Genomic DNA, 24,025 nt, shown 5'->3' on the forward strand with positions numbered 1-24,025 from the left:
TCTAATTTTATGCCGGTGGTAAATTTGAGCCTTTACAGGTTTAAAAATATACCCTAGCAGAAGAAAATATTTGAAAAATGAGGTTCTAACTACATTTTTACCTGCAGATCAAACCTGGACTAACCAACACAACCTTTTAAGATTGCTGGCAATTATTTTGTCTTTTTGCTTGAGTGGAGGTCTGTTTCTGTAGTCTTTGCCAGCAGATCCTAAAGGGTGGATTAATATCATTATTGTGAGGGTTTACAAAAAGAATACAATGTTGCCTCTATATAGGTACTAAACAGGGTGCAACTTTATTTACAGTGTAAAGTGCATCACATGGAAGTCGTTTAAAACACACAACAAGCAGTGACATAAATGACAATACAGTACTGGGTAGGGAAGGGAAAATATTCCAGCAAGTATCAAAACATCATCAATAGCACTAATATGACAGCCTCTAGTTTCAGCTATTCTGTCCTAACACCACATCTCCTTACAAAAAATATGTTGTCTGGGTTGATAATGGGACACCATGTACTAGTCACTAGTGTGAAGCTGGGGTGCTAAAAGCTATTCTGCAGCCCTAAACTCTCCAGCAATGTCCTGCCAGATCTAAGAACTCTCCTTACCACTGCTGTTCTGCTCTGGAGATTACCAGGACAGAGTCAGAGGACACACCAGAGAAGCACACTGGAAAAGGGACAAAAACATGAGAATGACATATAAATAAAGATCTGCTTTTCTCACCCATGCACTCTTTCCCTTGAGAAGTCCTGTGTTGCTCACTGCAGCTTCTCTCCATTTGCTGTTAAGGCAGCAAGGAAGTCAAGGAACAAAGTGCCTACATAGGGTGGTGATTGTGTGTTGAAATGTGGACATTACTTACTGAACACTAACTTCAGTCAAAGCTGTAAACATTGATGGCTGTGGAGCTGGGAGACAGAAGATTTTTGCTACGTGCTAGCAGAGTCCATTAGAAAAAGAAGGTTGTGGGAGCTATAACCACAACTCTTCAGCTGGTTGCAGCTCCCACTGGGAAGAAATCTACATTCACATTAATCTGATCCCCTAATGACTCCTATTCTTTACTATCTATTTTTCTTTTAATTGGCTGAAAGCTCCTAATGGCTGAAAACTTTGCTTGTTTCTTTCTTCCCCATTTCTGGTCTTGGGCTAACAGCCATCAGTTTTGTGTCAGTATTTACTAGAGCCCTGTTACTGTAACTGTGAGCTCATTTTGGTGTCGTATCACTTTCCTGTATCAGGGTTCATGCATAAAAGGAAGGTACATCCATGAAAGGGCTTGGGGTGGGGCAGTTTTGCACACTCTTAATCTGGAGGGTAACTAAGCAGGAACAGGAAGCTACAGAAGGTAAAATTTATTTCTCCTTTTTCTTTCCCAATAACTGCAAATTACACTTTTCTGTTATTACTGGGAAAAATGGAGCTTCTGATCAATGACTCTCAAGTTCTAAAATCTTTTTTCATAGATCAGACTTTTTGCTAACTGATGACAACTACCAAACGTGTGACTTTGAAAAATGCATGTGATTTCTGCCTTGTAATTCCACCATCCTACGTAATCATAAATCTTAACATTTCAATTCATCAGAGCATGACTTAATGATGGTACTCAAGTGTACTCAGACACAATGGGATCACCAGTTCGAGAATGAGAAACACCTGATAACATGTGTGCTCTCAATATTTCTCAGTCAGCTGAGCATTTCTGCCTGTGTGTGTTCTCAAGAGAGGCCTTTTCCAGTTTTATGAGGATCCTGCATAACAAAACCACAACATTTTGGCAAGCAGATAGCAAACTTTCACCTGTAAACATAACTTCCCTCTCCATCTCAGGGGCAGTCAAATACTGGGACCCAAACCTCAGATATCAAAAACATTCACCTAGCAGATAGCTGGTAGATATGTACTTCATTTATATAGGAAAGGGATGGTGGTTACAGGCTGGTGCTGAATTCCATGGCAAATGGAAAGTGCAAGTTTCGGAGATCCACCTGCTTCCTACTGCTGGATCCTTGATTATCCATCTTAGAGCTACACCTGAACAGCCTGTAGGTCAGAAAGCTTCAAAGGTTCTTGTTGGCTAGACTTAATCCACTCTTCTCTGATGTTCCCTCATCTCCTTTACTAAGAAATCTGAGGTAAAACTCATGGCAATGCCTCCCACTAAGTCATTCTCCAATGAAGTTAATGTCACATAAACTACACTACAGAATCTTCTTCTTATGCTCACCAGAAATGTGAGCTGTGGTTACAACACAGACCTTATCACACACAGTTATATTTTTTATTTAGCTAAGTTCAGAGAAAGGCCCAATGCAGAGTTTAGTGGCTCATTCAGCCTTGTGTAACACTCTTTACTGTTGAGTTGCTGGACAGTAGTATGCTTTGGCAGCTGGTATGCAGAATTGCCATATTCTGTTTAATCATGGTAGGCAGTATAGTACAGTTTAATTAGTTTACTTAATGTAAGAAATGGGAGGGACTTCACTTCCGCCTCAGTGGATTGTTGTGAATCTTTGCGTTTGTATGTGTATGTGTGTATGACACCTGTGTAGCAGCATATATTTGATAATACTTTTATAAATGAAAAATACAGAGGATTTTTTAAAAAAATGAAAAATGTACCACAAAATAAAATACAAAACAAGGATGCTGGGGAGGGGTGGGGTAAGGGAAACAATAGATTTGATTTACAATGCATTAGAATCCAAGACCTGGTGACTAGGCTGAAGAAAGATATCTGAATGTAGAATTGCTGCTCTGATGTTAAAAGGGATAGAATCCAGCCTTCCGTTTCCTGCATCAAAAATCCCAAACAAAATAAAATCAGTGATGTGCTGAACATACCAAATGGTCAACAGGGAGACACAAGAGTATGGTGTCTGAAAGCATACCAAGGATTAGAATGCCACAGCTCGAAGAGGGGGAGAGAGTGGGCATGGGGAGTAGAGATATCTGACATTTAATTTAAGTTATGGCTCATCACAAAGTAGTTTGTAACTATGCTTGTTCTGCATGCTGCTAAAACCTTTGGGACCTTTTCAGCTTCCCCTTATAAATCCACACCTTGTTAATCTTCAGCAGGGCATCTCTGCTACCATGTCATTTGCCTGTATTATTTTAGAACACCACATAAAGAGCCACAAGTAACTGAAATCAAAGCTTAACAAAATGGGAAACAGATATGAGAGCTTGTTTCTGTCTTCACTTCATTAACCTGGTTATGTTTGGAAAATGTCCTCTCAAACAGCCTTGGAAGGGACAAGCAGGTAGACCCCAATCCTATAGGGCTAATGAACCACCTTTTCTCAGACTTCCAATGCTGCATTGAGCTATGGATTTGGACAAAAAAACCCAACAAAATAAGCTGAGAATTGTCTGATTTGGGAATAGCCTGAAATTTTGCTTTGCCTCTCATGAGATAAACTCCACTATTCTTGGCTGTTATACCCACTGGATATGGACTTCTCTGCTTCATGGAAATACTACCAGACTTCAGATGTATACCTTTCAGTCTCAAGCTGAAAGATACTGTTTGTTGGCAATATATTTCAGTTGCTTCACTATGGCACATGTAATCACAGCTGACAAATGAAAACTATTCATTTTGGTCAAAATGATTTCTCAGCCAAGCATCTCTTCTGTAGCTTTAAGATAAACTGTATATCAGAGGGATAGGAAGGAATGTCTGTCACTGTCTGCCCAGAAAAAACAGAAAAAATTACAATGTCACAGGCTTCATCTGTTCCCTGCAGAAAAATATTAATATTCATATGGTTCTTATTTAGCTCTCCAGGATAATGACCACTGTGTTCAACATGAGCCTATGTGAGTTGAGGTATATACATTTTTTGCTATCATAGCCCATAGGTGCCAGGAGATTCAAATTTGGGACATGCCTCAGAGGCACCTTGTTGTTCTCTTTAAATGATTACATCACTCAGTGCTGTATGTAAGATCACTTATTATTTATGACAACTGTTCCATGACCCCAGTCTTGAACACGGACCCAGCTGAGGTATATACAATTCAAAATGAACACTAGTAAAGAGTAACCCACCAAAATTTCCTGAAGAACATTCTGTATTACATGTCAAAACACCACTTACATTTACATGATGAAAAATCAGTCTAAACAATTGTGGATTTGCCTGTCTGCTCACACATAAAGATAGAGTTTTCTACAAGATTGGCAAACATTTTGCAGAGAAAGTCTTTACATATTGCTCATAAATCTTGAGTTACTGATTTACAGAATCAAGAGATGATCAAAATGTTAAAATTATTTGCTCATTCTTCAGGTTTAGAGTTCAGAAGGGTGTAATTCAGCCTAGCTCTGGGACAGTGCTCAGTGACACTTACCTGGAGCAGTCAGGTCCAGTCCAGGAAGAGGGGCAGTAACACCGATTTGGTCGTATGCACTTCCCACCATTTAAGCAAGGCAACTGGCAAACAGCTGCACAGAAACACATGAATTCGCATCAATGAGCACATCCTCAACAAGCTGATTTAGTAGCAGGGCATTGAAAATCCATCCTGCCTTATTCTGTTAAGAATGGGAAGGGCAGACTGAGAAGCACACGTCTGCCAAGTATGATTTGACTCTCTCTACTACTTTTGCTTCTGATGCATTGTATGAGCTGCATGAAACAACCAGTGTGTAATTTTACATTGACTTAAAAATTCTGTTGTTTTTAATTCCAATTAAGACAACAAAGGAATTCAAGCAGAAGCAGGAGGAAGAATTGGAAGAATGATAAGATGAACAGGAGAACAGGAATAAAATGTAGATTATTTTTTAAAAAGGAATGTGATAGCTTAACACTAGCCAGGACAAGCAGACACCAGACAGACATGGGGAAAAAGTATAGAAAGAGACAGCATAAGCAGAGGAAGCTGAAGGTCAGAAAGCCATATGTGGATCAATAGCAAGCGAGGAGTAAGACTTCATGCAATGGCACCTGTATGGAGACAAGGGAAGGAAGCAATGAATGACAGTAAGGTCCTGAAAGACACTGGACAGCCCTAAGTGGTGAGACTAGGTGCAACAGGGCATTAGAGAAAAAACCTTTGTCTGCCTTACAGGTCATGCTGACCCTGGTTGAACATGCTTTTGTGTGACAGTCTAGCCCAAGGGTATCAAGTAACCAAACAAAAGCCAAACTCTCAGGTCTTCCTATCAATTCTGAGATTGAAAGCTAAAGAACCACACAATTTATAGAACCAATTTAGATATGCACTTAATGAGGTCCTTCAAACACACACATTGATATTGCAGGAAAGCAGATAATGCCATAGGTAGAGGACAGACCTAAAGACACTAGTGAGGACCAAGGCTGGGTAATATTTTTGCAAGGAATATGCATCAGGAAGCACTGATTATTATGGAATTACAGGAAATGGAAATGAGTAGTCACAGGAATGCAAAAAGACTACTCCAATTCCTCTGGTCCAAACAAAATATTCCTCTGGTCCAAACAAAAAATGGCAGAAGGCTATAGTGATAGGCCATCCATATACAATTAAGTGCACCAAGTACATAATGTTGAAAATTACTTCTGATTTTGGAATGAAGCATATGACCAAAACATCTTTAGCTGTCACTGAAGCATTTCTCTATCACAGCAAAATGTCAGTATCATTAGCTGAAACAAGAAGTGATTGAAAAACTTCAAAAGCAGTGTTTATGATGCAGATGAAGTTGTTCACTATAATTTTCCCTTTAACTACTGAAAAGCAAGTCAAGCCTGTACAGATTTGAATTGCTAGCTGAAAAGCAAAGAAGCCATCTATTCTCCTCAAGCACCTATTATAGCTGCAAAGCTTGTGAAATATGAGAGGAAATGATGCATTATGTGTTAGGCAAGAGTCCCTTCAAAAGACAATAGTTCAGAGTTAAAATGTTCTCTCTGGTATTTCAATTTTCTGCAGAAGGGTTGGGTTTGCAGTGTATCACACGGCTTTTCCCCCAGATTCACTATTCTTATCAGTTAAACAAATACTATGAACATTTATTAACAGAATTCCTTCCCAGTTCACCCCATCAGACACTTCAAAGTTTTGCAGGAAGTCAAAACTGGGCTTTCATGTTAAGTCCCTGTTAAAAATCAGTTAACATGCACCTGGACAATAAAAATACAGTGAACAAACTGACATATATTTTTAAAAATAGCTAATATTTGTGTTTAAGATTTAATAATGATTGAAAGACATTTCAGTAATCACTCAGCTGCTGAGTTTTTTTCTATGAGCTGCTTTTCATAGAGAAAGGTCTTTCAAAACCTAGCTAGCATTTGTTCAGTCTTAGTAGGGGGCCCCATATTCTAAACTAAGGTTCAAATATTTTCCATAACTGCAGCCAACCTCATCTCACACAAATGGACTGGTCAGCGCACAAACCTGGACACTAGAATCACTCCTCTCCTATCCCTCGCTATTTTAGTGTGATCCATGACCTTTAGCTTTGGTTAGCTGAAAGTAAGAGATCTAGTAAAAAGAAGTGCTCACTGAATTTGTTCAGAGAACTTAGATGATACCTAATGTAAGGTACCCATGTATGATGTATCCATTAAACTCAAGCACCCTTAAATCCTTGCTTTGGTGTGCTCTCTTTCCTGATTCAGTACCCAGGCAATTAGTGGGAATCCACTGAACCAGGCAGCTGTGTGGTGAAAAACCTCTACAATACCTGCAGTTTGTTTGTGAATTTAATGATGACCTGAATTTCATGAAGATGAAAATGAAAATCATACACCTGGAACTGAGAAAAATAGCTTTATTCTTCTCCCTGTAAACCCTTTCTCCTTTGTGCTGCATTTTGCAGAGAGTACTTTTGTGAATACTGTCTGTCATTTTTCAGACTAAGCTTTTCTGGGAGTTTTAAAGACTTATCAGGGAGGGACTGAAAGCGCTTTGCAGCTGGGAACAGCAAATCCTCCAGGAATATTATTGTAGGTCTGGGTTCTTCTGTGTCAAGCTTAGGAGTTCTGTAAGTCCCTAGAGAACTGTGCTAGGTATTGCTAGCAGAGTCCCAAAAAGTGAGAAAAAATGCAGCTGATTACCCATATGGCAGCGTGATCCAGTCCATCCGAGGGGGCAGTCACACTGGTAAGGGGCCACACAGCGACCTCCGTTGAGACATGGCAGAATGCATATTGCTAAGGAGAAGAAAAGAGAACCAGAGAAAAGAATTATCTGCCATGAAAACAAAGGGTAGAGTGTGCAAGAGACAAACTTATGTTAAACTAGAAATTCCACTGCCCCTTGAAGTGTTTGCATGGAGTATCAGCAAAGTTGAGCAGGATCTACCCACCAGGCATGAGAAGCAAATATGACTGGCATGGCAGACAGATATGACAAAGAGTAGTGGCAAAGAAATGGACAGGCTGGAGCAATTTCTAGAGTCCTTCAGATGCTTGTAGGCTCTGTGTTCATGGGAAATGAGCCAGGGCTCATTTTGTATCTCACATGCAATATCCACAGATACTGGCCACTTCTGTGATGGTGCTAACAAAACCAGTTCATGTTTTAATTATAAAAAATTGGATTGTTAATGAATTCTCTGGGCTTGCAGATGTAGCATCCAAAACAAGTTACTCTGCCCATAGAAAAGAACTTTGTCTAGGCCAGTGAAAACATGCTGAAACAGGTAAGACTATAAGCCCTTTGGGGAAAGGCAGCTTGGATACAAGGCATTTCAGGTGAAAAATGCTAGGGCTGGAAGCTTTGGGGAAGAAACAAAGCATACACCAAGCAGCTGATGACCTCTGGACAGAGCAACAATCGAGGCACACTGCTCCTGTGAGAAAATCTGCAAAACTCCCATATATTCATGCCTTAAGTATCTTCACAAAACTATCATCTCCACTATGTTAAGTGAACAAAGTACTTGAGTGTACATGCTCTAAGAAGAGCAAGAGTTGAGCTGGGTCTCAAATTTGGGCCCTCAAGTGGCACTTCCAGTTGAGCTCAATACTGGGAGAGTGGATGGGGGCTGCAGAAGATTGAGGTAGGGGTTCTTCTATGGCACAGCAGAAGATGAGCAGGTGCAGTCAGCTTGGATAAGAAAATAATTGTGAACTTCCATGGAACTCACAGAACTAACTTGTATCACCAGGAAATACTTTTCTGTATCATTAAACTTATAGTAGCCTGCAAGTTTTTTTGAATGGTCAGGACTCTCTCAAGAAGATGAATCTTATCCTTTTTGTGAAATGTACTGTGAACTACAAGGTGACTGAATTCTCTCAGTGGCCTTACTGTGGCCTGATACTGACAGATAAGTTCTCAGTGTTAGCACTAAAATATTCCTTGGGCTTCCAGAGAAGGCTCTCAACTTCAAAGACTAAGCCTGTTTTTACTGTTCACTGGTGCACCTTGTTTGAGAGACAATGCAAAATTACTGTTGCACTGGCCAGTTGTGGGAATTATTTTCCCCTCTTCTAACTAACTATGCAAAAATTTTTTAAAAAAATAAAAATGTAGTGCCTGAACGTGCATGAAGTGTGACCTGGTTAGTCAGTTGCCAGTCTGAATTGGGATGATGATTGAAATGGCTGTGATCATAAATGAAATGGCTGGTTCTGGAGAATGCCTCAAGTGTCATTACTGGGGAAACTAATAAACTCAATTGTGGCATGCCAAACACAATTTTGTCAGACACAGGGTGCAATCTTCTCCTGCTGAGACTGTGAGAGTTACAGGGCTAAGCTGCATGTATGGTGTGGTGATACTGCCAGGTACAGGGACAGAAAAAGAGGGGCTGTGTGAAGGTACCACATAGCTGGAGTTTCCATAAATGCAAAAAGACAAAACTTGCTGAACCTCTTGTTGTCATTCTATATCTACCACTAATTTGTGCCATGTGCAACAGACATCGTCACAGAGAAGACTTGAAAGTTGCAGAGATAGATTCAGAGGACCATTTCAACATATGATACCTCTTACTGGAACCATATTCTTTTCCCAGAACTAGATGAGAATGAGCACAATTTTTGTAGGTTTCCATACACAGTCAGAGTCTGGAGCAGTGACTCAGATTCAGGGACAGTGACACCACCCTTGCTGTAAATCTTGGACAGGCTAAAGCCTTACATCAGGGCCACACTGAATACTAAATAGGGGCACTTCCCTTTTCTATACACATAGACCCATGCCTTACTATGTGTACAGTAATACGGTTCCTCGTGCAGAAGCTGTGCCAGCCTGAAAGGGTTACATCTCCCAAAGTTCTCGTGCTAAGACCACCATGAAGAGAAACATGGGTCAAACTGGCATTCCAATGTCACTCAGGGAATCTCTGACGGGGCCAAGAGTCAGATTTGGCTCTTTTCAGTGAGAACAGATCCAGTTCTCTAATAATTTGGAGATCCATTACAGGAAAAGCCAGTCTAGAATTTGTAAGGCACAAGTACACAGGCCAGGAGGGACAGCATGGAAAAGGTGACACATTACATAATTTGAACATGAATTGATGAGGGTCATAACCACAGACTGATAAAATGGAAGCCAAGAAACTAATGCAGCCACCAGCAGAACACTCACGTCTCTTCTGTTCTAATTCCTGCTCATTCTCCAAAACTATCAGGTATTGCTATTAGAAACAGACATTGGGGAACTGAACCAAGATGTTCTTCAACCACTGTGAAAGAGCACCCAGAAACAAAACCACATCAATTTAGAAAGTGCTTGTTTTGCTTTGAGGATGTAAGGGAAAGTTATTTTTCTAGAAACAAGCCAAGTATATACCTTTCTGTTCTCTTTCATTTGTCAAGCAGAATATATTAATGACTTTTATGGTTCTAGCACTTAGCTAAACCATAAAAGCTCTTTAGCTTTTCTGGTTCACTGCAGTAAATTCATTTGTCTTACCTACTACACCCTTATGATTACAGTTAGGGATGATATACATACGCTCTTCGCAGAGACGGCCCATCCAGCCATCTGGACACGAGCAGGCGTTCGGTCGCTCGCAGATGCCACCGTTCTGGCATGGGAACCGACAGACAGCTGGAAACACAATGATTTCATTACAAACTCAGGACAGTGAATTAGAAGCCTAGTAACTCAGCATGTTGCACAGACCATTGCAGCTGTAAGCTTAGAGCAGAACAAACAAATGCAGTGAAGTTCAGAAACATGGCTTGATTTTGATTTCAAGGGCTACATCATCTTATGGCTCTGTATGCTTGATTAGGTACTGTAAGCAAGAGTGGGAATCATTAAGATAATAAAAAAATGTCCATGGAAAGAATGAAAATGTTGACATATATATACTTGAGTAAATTATTTGGATAGAGTTTCAAGGCTGACACTATTTACCTGATTTTCCCACTAACTTTTGTAAAATAAAATGGAAGTACCCATACAATACATCATAGAAACCTATCACGCTCCTCACCCCTTCCCCCAGGCCTTCTAAATTGACTCTGGTATAGAATCAAGTTTTATTCTAACCTTGGTATGAAACACCAAGATAATGCAATCTGGCATAATATACTGTGTGTCTGAAGTAAGATTAACTGCATGATAGAACATGCAATTTTTACTGCACTATCATCCAGCATAATGAGAAGTGACCAAAAAGGGTGTGGCAGTGGCACAGTAAGTGTTCATCTCTGGAACTCAAAGTGTGACTATAAACCTCACCTAGCATTCATGCTGAGTGGTGCTCCTTGGCTTCCACTCCTATGAATAAGCACTTGACAATGAAAGTGAGGAATTTGGAGTGGAATCTGTCATGCTGGGCCAATATGTTGCCTGCACTGGACAGACTTTGGACTTCTTTGTCACTTCTGTGACAGTGTGCCATAATTTGTTGCATCCAGGGAAACCAGGACGACTTTAGAAAATCAGGTGAAAGCTGTGCCCAAACCTGTTATACTTAAAGATTATTGGAGAAAGCACAATCTTTATCACGCTGGTGTACATACTATACAGAGAAAATGAAAAACTGTGGCTTCCATACAATACTACAGAACAAATAAGTAATCAGACTGACAGTAATCTCAGGAAACTCAATCTAAACTGCTAATTGCATCTGAACTGCTATCTTTAATTAGTTATTAAGTGAGCAAAATATGCATTTAAGCTTTGAGTGTTTCAGAGCTTGTTCAATATTAGCATTAAATACAAACAGTGGATTGGCACACTGAAACACTGTTCAGACCTGAAATCCATACTGGAAAGAATGCATATCTTTCCCTCAGAGAGACAAACTTGAGTCATTCCTGGAGCTAAGCCATGCCAAAATGAAAGCTACAGCTTGGAGTCGGTTGAAATGTGGCCAAAGCTCTGCCATTTTATTTTTTAATCTCAAGAGCCTTCCCAACAAGTGTCAGCTGATGAGAATGGGGAGAGATCTCTGAAAGGTTAACATAATTTGCAATATTTTAACAGTGATTTTGAAAATTTTTGTTGTAAAAATATCTATTACTACACAGACAGCTCATCCCTGGGTGTTGACTAAAGCAGGATAGTGTGCCAAACAGGTTTCTTTTCTGCAATGGAAAAAAACATTTAAAGCTTTGTGTGATCAACACCACTTAAACAATACTCCATGAATGTATAATGGGATGTGACATAAAAGATGCATGTATAAATGATATCCCACATTAAATTCAAAGCCCATGAAATAAGGTCTCTGAAATGTATTTGCTCTCTCTGTCAATGTAGATGATAGATGTAGATGTAGATGTAGATGTAGATGTAGATGTAGATGTAGATGTAGATGTAGATACTTCACGAGATACAAAAATTTCTTTGGATGGCAACTCCATGTTACTCAGCAATCAGATGTCAGGTAGAGATAGGCTTTTCCTGGGTTTCTGCCCAGGTCCTGGTTGTGAAACTGAATGAGAATGTATCATCCCTAGGTGTGTACTTGTTATACATTAATTTAGGGAAGCAGAGACTACTTGTCTGTAGCTGTAAGAATTATTCTTATCAACAGACAAGACTAGAAAAATGCTCGGGACTGGAAGTTAAGCTGGGATCTCATTTTCTCTCTCTCTCTCATTTTTTTCCCCCCCCTGTTGTAGAATGCAGCCCTGATGTGCTGGGGAGAGAATAGGAATGATCAGTTGTGACTTTAGTTCATGGTAGTAAATCTCACATCCATGGTATCAATCTTTTGACATACCCTTGCAAATTTATCTACACAGGACACAAAAGCATTACACTGTTGCAAGTCAAACATTCCGGAAGGGGAAAAATAAATTCTGTTATCCATTCTCAGCTTTGCAAAAAGCTTCCCTGTGGTTGCAAGTGAACAATTTGCTCAGGTCCCAGCTTCCCTCTCATAACATTCTTGTTTGCTGATGGGGTACAAACTTCCTGGTTGACAGCTCCACATTGACCACTCACAGTCAGCAAGATGTGAAGCGGGCAAACAGACAAGACAGTTTTAGAGCACTTCAGAAAGAAGAAACTGGAGTCAGGTAAGCTGTGTGCATTTGTGCAGCCTAATGAGTCCTGCAGTTATTTACAATCAGCAGATCCATGCTAATACCTCCCACCCCTGAAACTCAGATCAGAATCTGGCCAGCAACCTCTAACCAGTGGTGATTCAGGCAAGTGCAGCTGTGGTGAGAGCTCTTCCAAAGAAGCTAAAGAAGTCTGCATTTTAATTAGAATATTTACATTAATTAACCTGTTCAACCAGGACAGAACGTTTCGAGCAGGCTTAGGACACATTGATAATCAACTCACACAGCCATAAACAAGAAATGCAGCATGAGTCATTACAAAGAGCACTTTCATGTCATTTCTGATGTAGACCACAAAGGCTTGGGTCCTGTAGGACTTTTGTTAGGAAAATCACTCACATGAATTATAAAGCGGTTTTGAAAGATCACTTTGACATATGTCATGAAAATGAAGGACAATCCTCTCAGAAACACCTTTAGTTCTTTTTAAGACCCCTATTAGAAAAAAGGAGGGAAATTGTTATTCCCCTCCCTTAATACACAGGTTGTCCTGCTGTTTTCCACCCCCATCATCTGTCCACCTCTTCACTGCATTTTTTTAAAATAATTTTCCTTAATACTTATTCCTCTGAACAGTTCCAGTAGACACTGCAGTGTTGCAAACAGAACTTTTGACAGTGCTTTGCAGATCAGCCCCTCTTGGTTGCTGGTAACCAGTGGCATAAACCTTCCCTAGCAGGCAATTACATCTCTGCATAAAGTAGAGAGGTTCTTTGTAACTAATTGATATTAAATAAGAATGAAAAGTAAAGCTAGTGATATTAAAGGGACAGTTGAACAATCCTAAGTATTACAATCGGAAGAGATAATATCCAAATAATTTTGCTAATCAATTCTAGCTTAGGTAAAGTAGCTATTAAGCAGAGATCCCTTGAATTCTGTAGCCATCACAGTTTAGAAATACAAACTTTTCAGAAACAGCCTGGTCCTTTGGGAATGCAATTTTTCAACAGGACTTTTGGACACTTCATGACAACTGAGGTAACTCAGATGCTTTCCTTTCAAGTCTTCTCTACTTGGCTGCTTGATGCGTAATTCTTCATGCCAGTGGCAAGCCACGATCACAAACCCAAGACAAACCTGTTTCTCAGGAGAAGCTATTCTATTCCTGAAATATTCAGGAGTCACAAGCCTTCTTCTTTGGTTCTGGCTCTCCTCAAAATGCTCTACTGATCCATGATTTTTAGGCAAGACATTGTAACTATCAGATACAGGAATTTAGGTGAGTGCCTGCTTTCATAGAGTAGGGAAACTGAACTTTCTTAGGTGTCAGCATCCATAATATTTTGCTGTCAGAATTTACACAAATAACCTGATGAGGCGTCCATGATTTGCCAGGCTTAGCACAGTATAGAATCCTCCAATATCCTGAAGCCTCTCAATGGCTTCTGACATAAAGTTTCTGAGGAACCAGTGCTTGTATTTTGATATGGGGAGCTGAGACTTGCAGGAGGAGAGGCAGACCTGACAATTCTGATAATGGCTCCAGTGTTCCCAGGTGAGTGTCCTCAAACTTTTTCTTCTTCTGTGTGAGGAGGACTGTGTGTGACTGGCCATTTTATAGAATAGGGCTTGTGACTGGCCACTGATGTATTGCAAGGTTTTTTCTTTTTTAACAGAATACCTAAAACTCAATTTGTCATAGTGGCTGTTCCACAATCTGAAATAAGACTAGAGGGTGCAGCTAAGTCACTGCTCCACAGCTACCCAGCAGCAGAGGACAAGCCAAGCTTATGAAAGCATGGAAATGGCAGATGGCAAGATCTCTTCCACCAAAGGCCTATGACCTTGAGCTCTTTTGCTATGCCTCATCCATGGCTTTAAGTTAGTATTTGAATATGTTTACATATGTTTTTTATTGTTGAGCTTATAGTCTCTTCAGTTTTTTTATTTATTTCCCCCATTTTCTGTTAAAATCTTTTTATTTATTTGAATCTTCTAAACGGAAGAGTTAACCCTTTGCTTTAAAAGAGTGAATGCTTTAGCTCAACAGACCAAGAAATTACAAATACCTGCTGGCATGCCAAATGTAGAAAGCCTGAACTTTGGTATATTGTTAAATCTATGAATTTTCTAGAATGCTCAGTGTGTATTATTTAGCGAGCTGTACTAATCTACCTCTTACTGCAAATTAATTTTTAGGAGCTGCAACACTTTAAACATAGTGAGGGACTAAGCACCCATTTATTCTATTTTGGTTTCTGCGGTGTTCAGTTTTTGACTGTGAAAACTGACTGGCAATGCTTATCTGAAACATCTCAGCTTGTCAGGGAGATGACTGGTTCTGTCACTTTTTTGCAAAAGATGTCAGGAGGAAAGATCTTAGGTGTGGGATACAACACTGTAGCAAAAGAAACTGTAAGACTAGCAAGGACTAAAAAGAAAAAAATATGGAAGCCTTGTCTTCTACTCTTGGAAATAAAGTAATAATCTGAAATTAAATGCCCTGGGTGAAACTATGACTGCACTAAAACTAGCAAAATTTAACTTTCATTTTTATTGCGCCTAGGATGACATCTCTGTGTTTATGGCAAGTTAAGCTATCATTCTGTTAATAAAAAAGACTTACCTTTGCAGGTAGGTGGTGTTGTCCATGTTCCATTTTCCAAACAAATGCTCCGCAGGGGCCCCTCCAGCACGTACCCACTGTAGCACGAATAGGTGATCATGTCTCCATACTGATAGAAGCTACCACGAATCAGAGCATTCTCCACAGGAGCTGGGGGACCGCAGGATATCTCTAAACAAAAGAAACCATGCAGATGTTGGTGAGCTCCAGAGCCTACATGATTCAGTTTTTAACCCTGGACACAATGCTGTCCAGGGGAGTGCCACAGACACACCTCTGGTGGTAAATCAGCAATGGAGTCCAAAGATCTGGACAAACTTAAGAAGTGGGCTCATGAGAACCCCATGATGTTCAACAAGTCCAAGTGCAAAGTGCTGCACTCAGGGCAACCCCAAACATGAGTACAGACAGGGAGAACCCTGAGGAGAGCTTGGGGGTTCTTTTTGGTGAGAGGCTGGACACGACCCAACAGCTTCATTTTCAGATGCAGCCCCGAAAGGCAACTGTTTCCTGTGCTGCATCAAAGGAAGAGTCACCAGCAGGGTGAGAAAGGGAATTATCTCGCTCTATTCTGCCCTTGTGAGACCCCATCTGGAGTGCTGCATCCATCTCTGGGGTCCTCAGTACAAGAAAGATATTGATCTCTTAGAGTGGGTCCAGAGAAGGGCCACAAAGATGACCAGAGGGATGAAGCATCTCTCCTACCAAGGCAGGCCAAGAGAGCTGGGATTATTCAGCATGGATCCAGGAGAAGGCTTCAGGGAGACCTCATTGCAGCTTCCCAGTTTCTTAAGTGGTCTTATTAAGAGGAGGTAGTGCTTATATGGGAAGATAGAGACAGAACAAGAGGCAATGGTTTTTAACTGAAAGAAGGCAGGTTTAGTTTAGAAAGAAATTCTTTACCCAGAGAGTGATGAGGTGCTGGAACAGGTTGCCCAAGGAAGTCGTGGATGCCCCCATGCTTGTAAGTGTTCAAGGTCAGGTTGGAGGGGACCCTGAATAATTTGATTTAGTGAATGGCATCCCTGCCCATGGCAGAGGGGCTGGAACTAGATGAACTTTAAGGCCCTTTCCAATCCAAGCCATTATGTGATCCCATCAATCTAAACAATAATGCTTGCAAGAAGTGAAAAGGCTTTCTGACATGCTTGCAAAAGAATACTGCCTTCTGTATGTATCAATTAATATAATAAAAGGCAGCACCTCCTCCTACAACTGTTGTCTCATCACCCATAATCTCATGGCAATCATTCTCAGGGCATTTAGGGTACCCAACAACCAATCCCAGCTCCAGGGAATTGCAAAAGTTTAGTTAAGAATACATTTACAGAAGGGCCTGGAAAATAGTAGGATGAATACTGTTGAAGCACCAACCCACAAAGGTGTATTCTGAATACTTTTAAAAGAACAACTCTGTTAGAAAGAAAGAAGACACAGCTCTTCTCTAGAGCTTCTTAGAACCCTCAGGAAAGTACCAATCCCTGCGGAACTGTGTGTCTTGTACTTACTCTCACACTTAGCTGTGGCTGGAGTCCAGGTCTCATCAGCATTACAGGTGATCACAGACTGCCCTTTCAGCTGGTAGCCTTCCCTGCACCTGATGGATACATTCTGGCCAACATGAAAATCCACCTCCGACAGAATGGCATTCTCTGGGATTATGAAAGGTACAGGACAAGGGTTTGCTGTTCAAAGTAAGGGTGTGAGGAAAAAGAAGAAGGGAAGAAAAGGAAGTGGAAGAAAGAGAGACCACTTTAGAATAGTTCCTGAAAATTTGAAACCGAAAACATATGAAAAGCAATAGCCATGAATGCTGCACTTGAGTCCAATTTGTAATTTGATTTGAAATTATGAGATTTGGGTTATAAAATAATAATAAAAAAAAAAGTCTAATTCACTGCTGTTGCATGGCTTGCTATCACGCTCAGCTGATGCTAGGAGAGGACACACTAAGGATTTAAGTGAGAAATATCCTACTTGTTACTATGAAACCATTCTCTCTTGTCCTTCCTGTTTACCATAACCTTTCTATAAAAGAGAAGCAGACCTATCCTACTTCATGATGAGAAGGGCTGGACCAAAAGAGCAGCAAAAAGTGAGATGTTTGATTAGAGACTTACTGTGACATTCATTAGAGTTTAGAATCTCTCTACTTTTATTTATTACTGGCTGTAAGCTTGCTGAGTTCTTTTTTCATGGTCTATTGATCTCATGACCAATGTGGAAAATATTGGCTCTATAAAGAGCAGAGATTTATGTCAGTTTCTTGATACTAAAATAAATAAATACTTTGTGATCCAAAAATTAAATGTCTCAATTAAACAACCTTAAAGTCTAAAAATTAGTTACAGACACATAAAGGAAGGCTATTGTGGGTGTGTGGGCACAGTGCACATGCACATAACATGCTATATCACAGAATTGCAGAAGAATTTATACAGGCATTCAGTCCAACCTGCTTCACCAATCAGGGCCAACTAGGTCAGAAGTTGCTCTGGAACCCGATCAGAAATTTGTGTTAAATCTGAGTTAGTTCTCTGCATGGAGATCTCACGTCCTCTCAGAGTCTCTGTTCCTGTTTGACTCTGTTGATGGTAAAAAGTTTCTTCAAAAATTTCACTGGAGCTTCCTTTATTGCAACTAGTGCCCATTGCCTTTCATTCTGCCACTGTGAAACTCTGAGAACAGTTTGGCACTTTTTCCTTTACACCCTGTCAATATGTCAATTGTAGACATCAATAAAGTCTCCCTTTTGCCTTCTCCTCCAAATGATTCTCTCACCTGCTTCTACTATATATCAAGTGGTTGACTATAGTAACTCCATTTTACGTCATCATTCCAACTAGAGCAAGATATGCAGAAGACAGCTTGTTCTTTTACTGTCACAAAAATACACTCAGAAATTAATGCTTTAACTTGTATCAGTAACTGCTCCTGTTATTTCTCTGCAAAAACTTTTCCATTACAAAGCAAACACACACGTTTACAGAGAGGCAAGGGATTACTCCATCTTCCATCTCTTGTGCACTCTGCTGCTGGTTCTCCTTCCAAGCTGAATCCCTTCTCACAGAGATATGTTACTGTACTGCCAACCGTATTGTTTTCATAAACTGCTTTCCCATTCAGCAAGGAAACTGGAATTTTGCATCTGGTCTCTGCAAAGGAAGGGGTCTTATTAATTCAGCTTGATATTAGTCCTGGTCTTCAAACATTTTGTGAAGCAATAACACAATATGTTTAAAATCACCACAGACTTATAAATCATGAAGAACATTGAGTCAGTAGCTCTGGGAAGGAAAGATAGCTGATTTAGAAAAGAAGATCCTCCCAGTGATGGAGAAAAGCCCCAGCAAATTGTGGAAGTGAGGACACATTCATGACTTCACAATGGGGCCAGTAGGGCAGAAAGATGGAAATCATTCTTTCTTGCCACTGATAGATTCTCCAGAAACCCATGTTACAGATCATCTCTCAAAAGGAACTCAGTCTCTGGATTATATGATTTGCATGCATGAGGGAGGAGCTATCCCAGATTCGAACGTTCCAGGACATGAAACCTGTTACCTTCACACAATGGCAAGGGTTTACTCCAGCTCCCATTGGCAAGACACGTGATATTCTGGGGCCCAACAAGATGGTATCCAGAGCTGCACACAAAGGTTACATTACTTCTGTATGTGCTTCCAGTAGAAATGGCCTCTGCTTTTTCAACGGAGGGATGCAATCCACAAGTAATTTCTAGGAGAGAAGAAAACTTTTGAGTTTTATACGCACAATGAAGACTATTCTTTCTATGAGTCACATACTATTTGATAGCTCTGTTCTCACCCTGAATTAATGGAGAGACAGAAAAAAAGAAGCTGTGGACTGTTACATGTAGAAGAGTTATACAATTCCTTCCCTGCCCTTTCTCCTGTGGTTCACACTGCAGACACCTGAAAATGTGTCCAAATATATTTGGTGGTGTTATAAGATATGAGGTATGTTCAAGCCAAAAGAGGATGCAGGTCTGAGACTGCATTTTCACTCTTCTTTGTGCCCCTACAGTGGAAGATGATCTCAATATGTGCTCAAGAACAATGGCAGTATTTAAGAAGAATCTTGACCCCTGTCCCATACTGTGGAGACCAAGGAAATTCATCAAAGGTGAGAGAGAATAATCCAAGACATACAACTATGACATCAGCAAGAAAAGACGAAAATTATTTACTGGTAAAGGTTTATTGGTAAAATATTGGCATTTTATTTGTAAGCTGCATGAAATAAGTCATAAATCCTTCTTTCTAAGCTGCCTCCATTAGTTATTTCCTTGATAGAAAGCCAAGATTTGATCTAGGGAGCACATCTGTGGTATCCCAGACATACTCAGTGGCCAGGATATACTTGCTTTGGCATGGCAGGGATGAACATTATGTCCAAGGCTCTGCACACCATAATTCAAGCAGGCCACATTCCTACTCTACTGACCTCAGCATGACTCTATGTTTATGCCATTTCAATGTGCCAAAAGGAGATTGCTTCAGATTAGAGAGGTACTGCCAATTAGAACTTCTCTCCTGGCTTTTCCTCTGGCTCCTCCTTTTACAGTCCCTCTGCTGGAGTGAAAGACAGGAAGGAAGCCAGACAAAACAGTCTCCTCCTACCCTAGCTTTCCTGGATATCACATTGCTCTGCTTGCTACTTACGCATGCATGTAGGGGCGGAAGGGCTCCACTTTTTGTCAACGTGGCAAATCCTTCTGCTTGGCCCCTGTAGCTCAAAGCCAGGGTCACAGCTGTAAAAAACTTCACTGCCAAACAGGAACTCCTCTCCCTGAACAGATCCATTTTCTATCATGTCTGGGGGTCCACATGATATTCCTGTAATGTAAGCAATACTTTCCAATTAAAAAAAATGTATATGGCTTGTCCTGTTCATAGCTCCTCCACAGGTTTTACACTGAGAAACAGGAAAGAACACAGCAGTTGTCTGGTCATTGCCAGGAATTTGCCCCTGGGTAGCAGAGCAGAACCATACTTGGTGCTTCTGCTTCCTGCTAGAAGTAAAAAAATCAATTGTGACTGTGCTGGCAAGAAGCCTCAGGAAACTGTTGCCTCTTTCAGCCAACAGCTGAAGCCCACATAAGCATTTATGTAGAAACTCCTATTTCAGCACTGCAGTCAATGACATCCGAGAGAAGTGAAGTACCTTTGAGAATTATATCCATAGAGTTACATTTGAAGATGCTAAATACCTGTGACTCCTGGCAACTGAAGTGTTTAGAGGTCCTCAGTAACCCCAGAACCCATGACCTCAAGTGCCAGAACTATTTAAACCTGGAAGCTCTTTGCAGAGGAGTGAGGCAGACAGGTGTAGAGATTTCCTTCATACTACTAGCTGCACACACCAGCAATTCTGCCCCTCCAGGTTGTTACCAGTGGTACTTACCAAACAATGTTTAGGTAAATGCAGACAGTATGAGTTATAAAACAAAATGAGCATTAGTGATTTCTGTTGTATGATATCACCCCTGACCAAAATTAAGTGATGGACTCAGTTAGAACATACTTCTGCACACTGGCACAGTACCACTCCAAAGCTTGTCTTCTTGGCAAGTCCGTTCTGCATCACCCTGTGAAACAATAGAAAATGCTCAAAGAACAACTTTACTATTAACTATCAATTAATTAACTATTAATTAGTTAACTATTTTCTCCCATCATCTTTAGTGTCCAGCAAGGTGAAGAACCTTTTTCTCCAAGTGCCACCCGTGTAAAGAGAAAATTAAGTGCTACAGCCCAAACCTCCTAGTAGAGCTTATGGTAGAACTTTTTGCAAAATGATGGGTGTTCTTTATAAACCAAAAGATTGTGGGGCTAGTTAGTTAGTTCTCTTGTCCTTATATTCCTGGAGTATCATCTTTTTTGTTAGTTTTATCATTCTTGTTCATAGGAATGTGTTGTAATGACAAATTTTCTCCTTTCAGGACTCATTTGTAGGAAATACAACTAGCAATTTTTTCAACAACAGTACAAGCTTGTGTTTGACAAACATGATGTGCGGATTTAACCACACCTCAAACTCTCATTCTTTATATTTGCCTATAAATTACAGTATTTCTTTCTTACATACAAGTTTCATAGACAGCCTAATAGCCCAGGATTTAATTATTATTTTATTCTGAGACATGGAGAACAATATTTAATTTTGTCTCTTGCTGTAATTTACTTTCATTAGAAAGCAGACCCATCGATAAAGGGCAGCTGTTGACATGTTGTTGTACAGCATCACACCCAATAAAGTTTGCTTCCCAAAGGAAAAGAGCAGAACTTCTCTTCTACAGCAGGGACACAGTTTGACACTAGGTGGCGAAACTGGATAACAAAGCACGGAGAACTTACTGTATAACAACACTGGTTTATTACTTCCTAAAGTTATTTGAAACAGCAACTCTATCTTTTTGTCTAAATACCAACACCTTCATCCCCAGTGATGCTGCATGTTTGACAACATAATGAAAATTAAAGTCGTTGTTACCTAAGCATTCTCCAAAGTCTTCTTATTTTTATCTTGACTGAGTGACTTAACTTCTGATTGTGTGATTTTATATGCATGAAGTTCTTGATTAACTACTGTGTTACAACAGTACAAAGGAAGTGCAGTCCTGCACTCTTCTGGGCACTCACAAAACCAGCATTAAGAGCCAGCCTCTGTCCTGGAGATACCTCACCACCTCATGTCTCACTCTGTCATCACCTGGGCATAGTGGAGATCATGCTGTGCCTCAGCAACCTAACTCTCATTTCTGAATTCACTGCAGCTTTTGAAAACACCCCAGAGGCAGCTCTGAACTTGCTAACCTGAATCCTGATACTGGGAAAGCAATGCTGTTTCAGAGCTCAGGTGGGGATAAAAGCTGTAATAAAAACAATGGACAGGAAAGAACTTTGATTCCTCCTCCATCAGGGAGTAAAGCTGCCAATGAACAGAGTGGAATACCTTTGATCTATCACTTTAATACCATCTAGCAATGTCACAGAACTGAGGGCTGTGGAGTTTACGGGGACTTTAAGTCTGGAAGGCACAACTCTCAGCACAGAGACATAATGCTTGGGACACTACAAAAGAAAAAAAAACGCAATCTAACTCTGGCTGAAGAACCAGGTCAAGGGAGTGGTACATGGGAATTTAACTCTTCCATTGTGTAGTGCTGTATTTGCAGAGGACTTCAGTTAAGAAAACTCTGCAAAGAAAAACACTGCAAGATACCTGCTGGACATATACCCCTGAACAGGATTCTGCTTCAACTATGCCCTTAAGCCATTCAAAGACTGTCCCAAACATACAATGAACTCTCTACAGACAATAACTAAACCAGCAGACACCAAAATTCTGTGGCATCAGTATGAATAAGACAGTCCCCAGCAATCACACAGGAACTGAAAACGGCAACTAAAAGTTTAGAGTGTTGGAGATTTGAGCTTGCTTACTTGTAATTCATAGCCAGAGTCACATTTATAAAGAGACACATCTTTGTAATTGTATTTAGTGCCAACCACAAATCCATGCTCTGGAGATTCTGGAGTTCCACAGGACACAGGACTGCAGATGTCATCAGAAAATGGTGGCATCCAAACACCATTTTCCTGAAAAATAAATGTAATTAGAAATGTAAAAGCACTGCTTTATATCTGCAATTCATATCTAATTGAAAAAGAAAAATCATAGCAGAAACATCCAGCTGCTGTGGGTGCACAGATATAATAATATCTGTTCAATCCTTTATAAAACATGGTAATTTAAGTAGCATTTTTAAGATGTTAACATAAACTGGAGTTTATCTTTGGCAAGAACACTTAGCTTAAGACTTGATAAACAGAAGCAACAAACAATAAAATGGGGAAAAGAAGTTTGGAAAAGCAAGTTCACTGGTGCAAGGTCACCTAATTGCTCAGGGAACAGATCAAAAGAATGAAAATAAAATCTGCCTGATTTCATGATCTGTATTTCTCTCCTGGCTGAATGTCTAACACCATGACTAAGTGCTTCAGCAGCCTTCCCTGACTCACTATGGGAAGTCTGATACCTGAAGAAACGTTTGTCAAAGACAACTCCTACTTTCACAGGTATTTGAAACAGCAAAATGAGGGTGAAACATTTAATAAGAAAGACTTACTCTGCAAACCTACACATGCTCAGCTTTTCTCTTATAAGCATACCTGGTGACTCTAAAAAGTCTATTTATAAACCTAAGATGAGGTTGTCCACAGCTAATGTGACAGGAGGTTATCATTGGACCTGATAAAGATGTTTGTTCTTTAACACTCAGAGGATTCAAGTTTCTACAGTGGATTAAAGTGCCTGCTGCCTGTTATTCTGGAGAAAAAGCTCTGCATGCAATCCTCAAAATATGTTAGAAATCTTGGACATAATTTTTTTAAATCTTAGACATGACTTAATGCCTGGTATGTGATAAAATGAATGCTTTTCTAAAGGACAGTCTTAGCTTTTGATGGAAGAAGAAATGAAATATTTATAGTTCTGAAAGTCTATACATGGAAAACAAATAATTATTCTTATTGGGAAACAACTAAACATACTATATGCAGATTGCATATACTATACTATATTGCAGAATATGCTTTGAATTTTTTTGTTGTGTCCAGTTAAGGGCCAAAAGGTAAGGAAGGTATGGGAAGGTCCTGAATTCAAGAAGGTCAGCAGAATAAAACAGTGCTAGTAAAACTATACCTTGCATGTAGATGTGCTTGCTCCCACCAGAGTGTAGCCCTCTACACATGACAAAGTGATGCTTGTGTTCACAGTGAAGTTGTTCCCAAGTGCGATTACATTAGTGATATTTCCTGGAAGGGGACACTTTCTGGGGCAACAGGAAATACTTTGAGGGGACCATTGTCCATCTTCCTTGCAAGTGCATACATCCACTTCTGTTGCCATTGTGTAGCCTTCCAGACATCTGCAA

At 40.1% G+C, this 24,025-nt stretch overlaps 1 protein-coding gene across 2 annotated transcripts in view; it reads right to left on the bottom strand.

Moving 5' to 3' along the window:
- Nucleotides 1–271: 271 nt before the first annotated feature.
- The window catches only part of SVEP1 (sushi, von Willebrand factor type A, EGF and pentraxin domain containing 1), a 119,087-nt gene continuing 95,333 nt past the window's right edge, over nucleotides 272–24,025 (bottom strand). For both annotated transcript variants that reach the window (XM_014259512.2, XM_014259511.2), the window contains 12 exons: nucleotides 23,794–24,019; nucleotides 22,533–22,688; nucleotides 20,611–20,674; nucleotides 19,749–19,922; nucleotides 18,628–18,801; nucleotides 18,045–18,218; nucleotides 16,572–16,748; nucleotides 15,064–15,234; nucleotides 9,922–10,017; nucleotides 7,071–7,166; nucleotides 4,372–4,465; nucleotides 272–2,806 (listed from right to left, as the gene is read on the bottom strand). In XM_014259512.2, the coding sequence (XP_014114987.2) occupies nucleotides 2,776–2,806; nucleotides 4,372–4,465; nucleotides 7,071–7,166; nucleotides 9,922–10,017; nucleotides 15,064–15,234; nucleotides 16,572–16,748; nucleotides 18,045–18,218; nucleotides 18,628–18,801; nucleotides 19,749–19,922; nucleotides 20,611–20,674; nucleotides 22,533–22,688; nucleotides 23,794–24,019 (1,633 nt within the window). In that variant the 3' untranslated portion in view covers nucleotides 272–2,775. The remainder of the gene's footprint in view (nucleotides 2,807–4,371; nucleotides 4,466–7,070; nucleotides 7,167–9,921; nucleotides 10,018–15,063; nucleotides 15,235–16,571; nucleotides 16,749–18,044; nucleotides 18,219–18,627; nucleotides 18,802–19,748; nucleotides 19,923–20,610; nucleotides 20,675–22,532; nucleotides 22,689–23,793; nucleotides 24,020–24,025) is intronic.

Source organism: Pseudopodoces humilis, chromosome 4 (assembly GCF_049639895.1).
Source record: "Pseudopodoces humilis isolate 2021_Gansu_Grassland_sample_001 chromosome 4, ASM4963989v1, whole genome shotgun sequence".
Lineage (NCBI taxonomy): Eukaryota > Metazoa > Chordata > Aves > Passeriformes > Paridae > Pseudopodoces > Pseudopodoces humilis.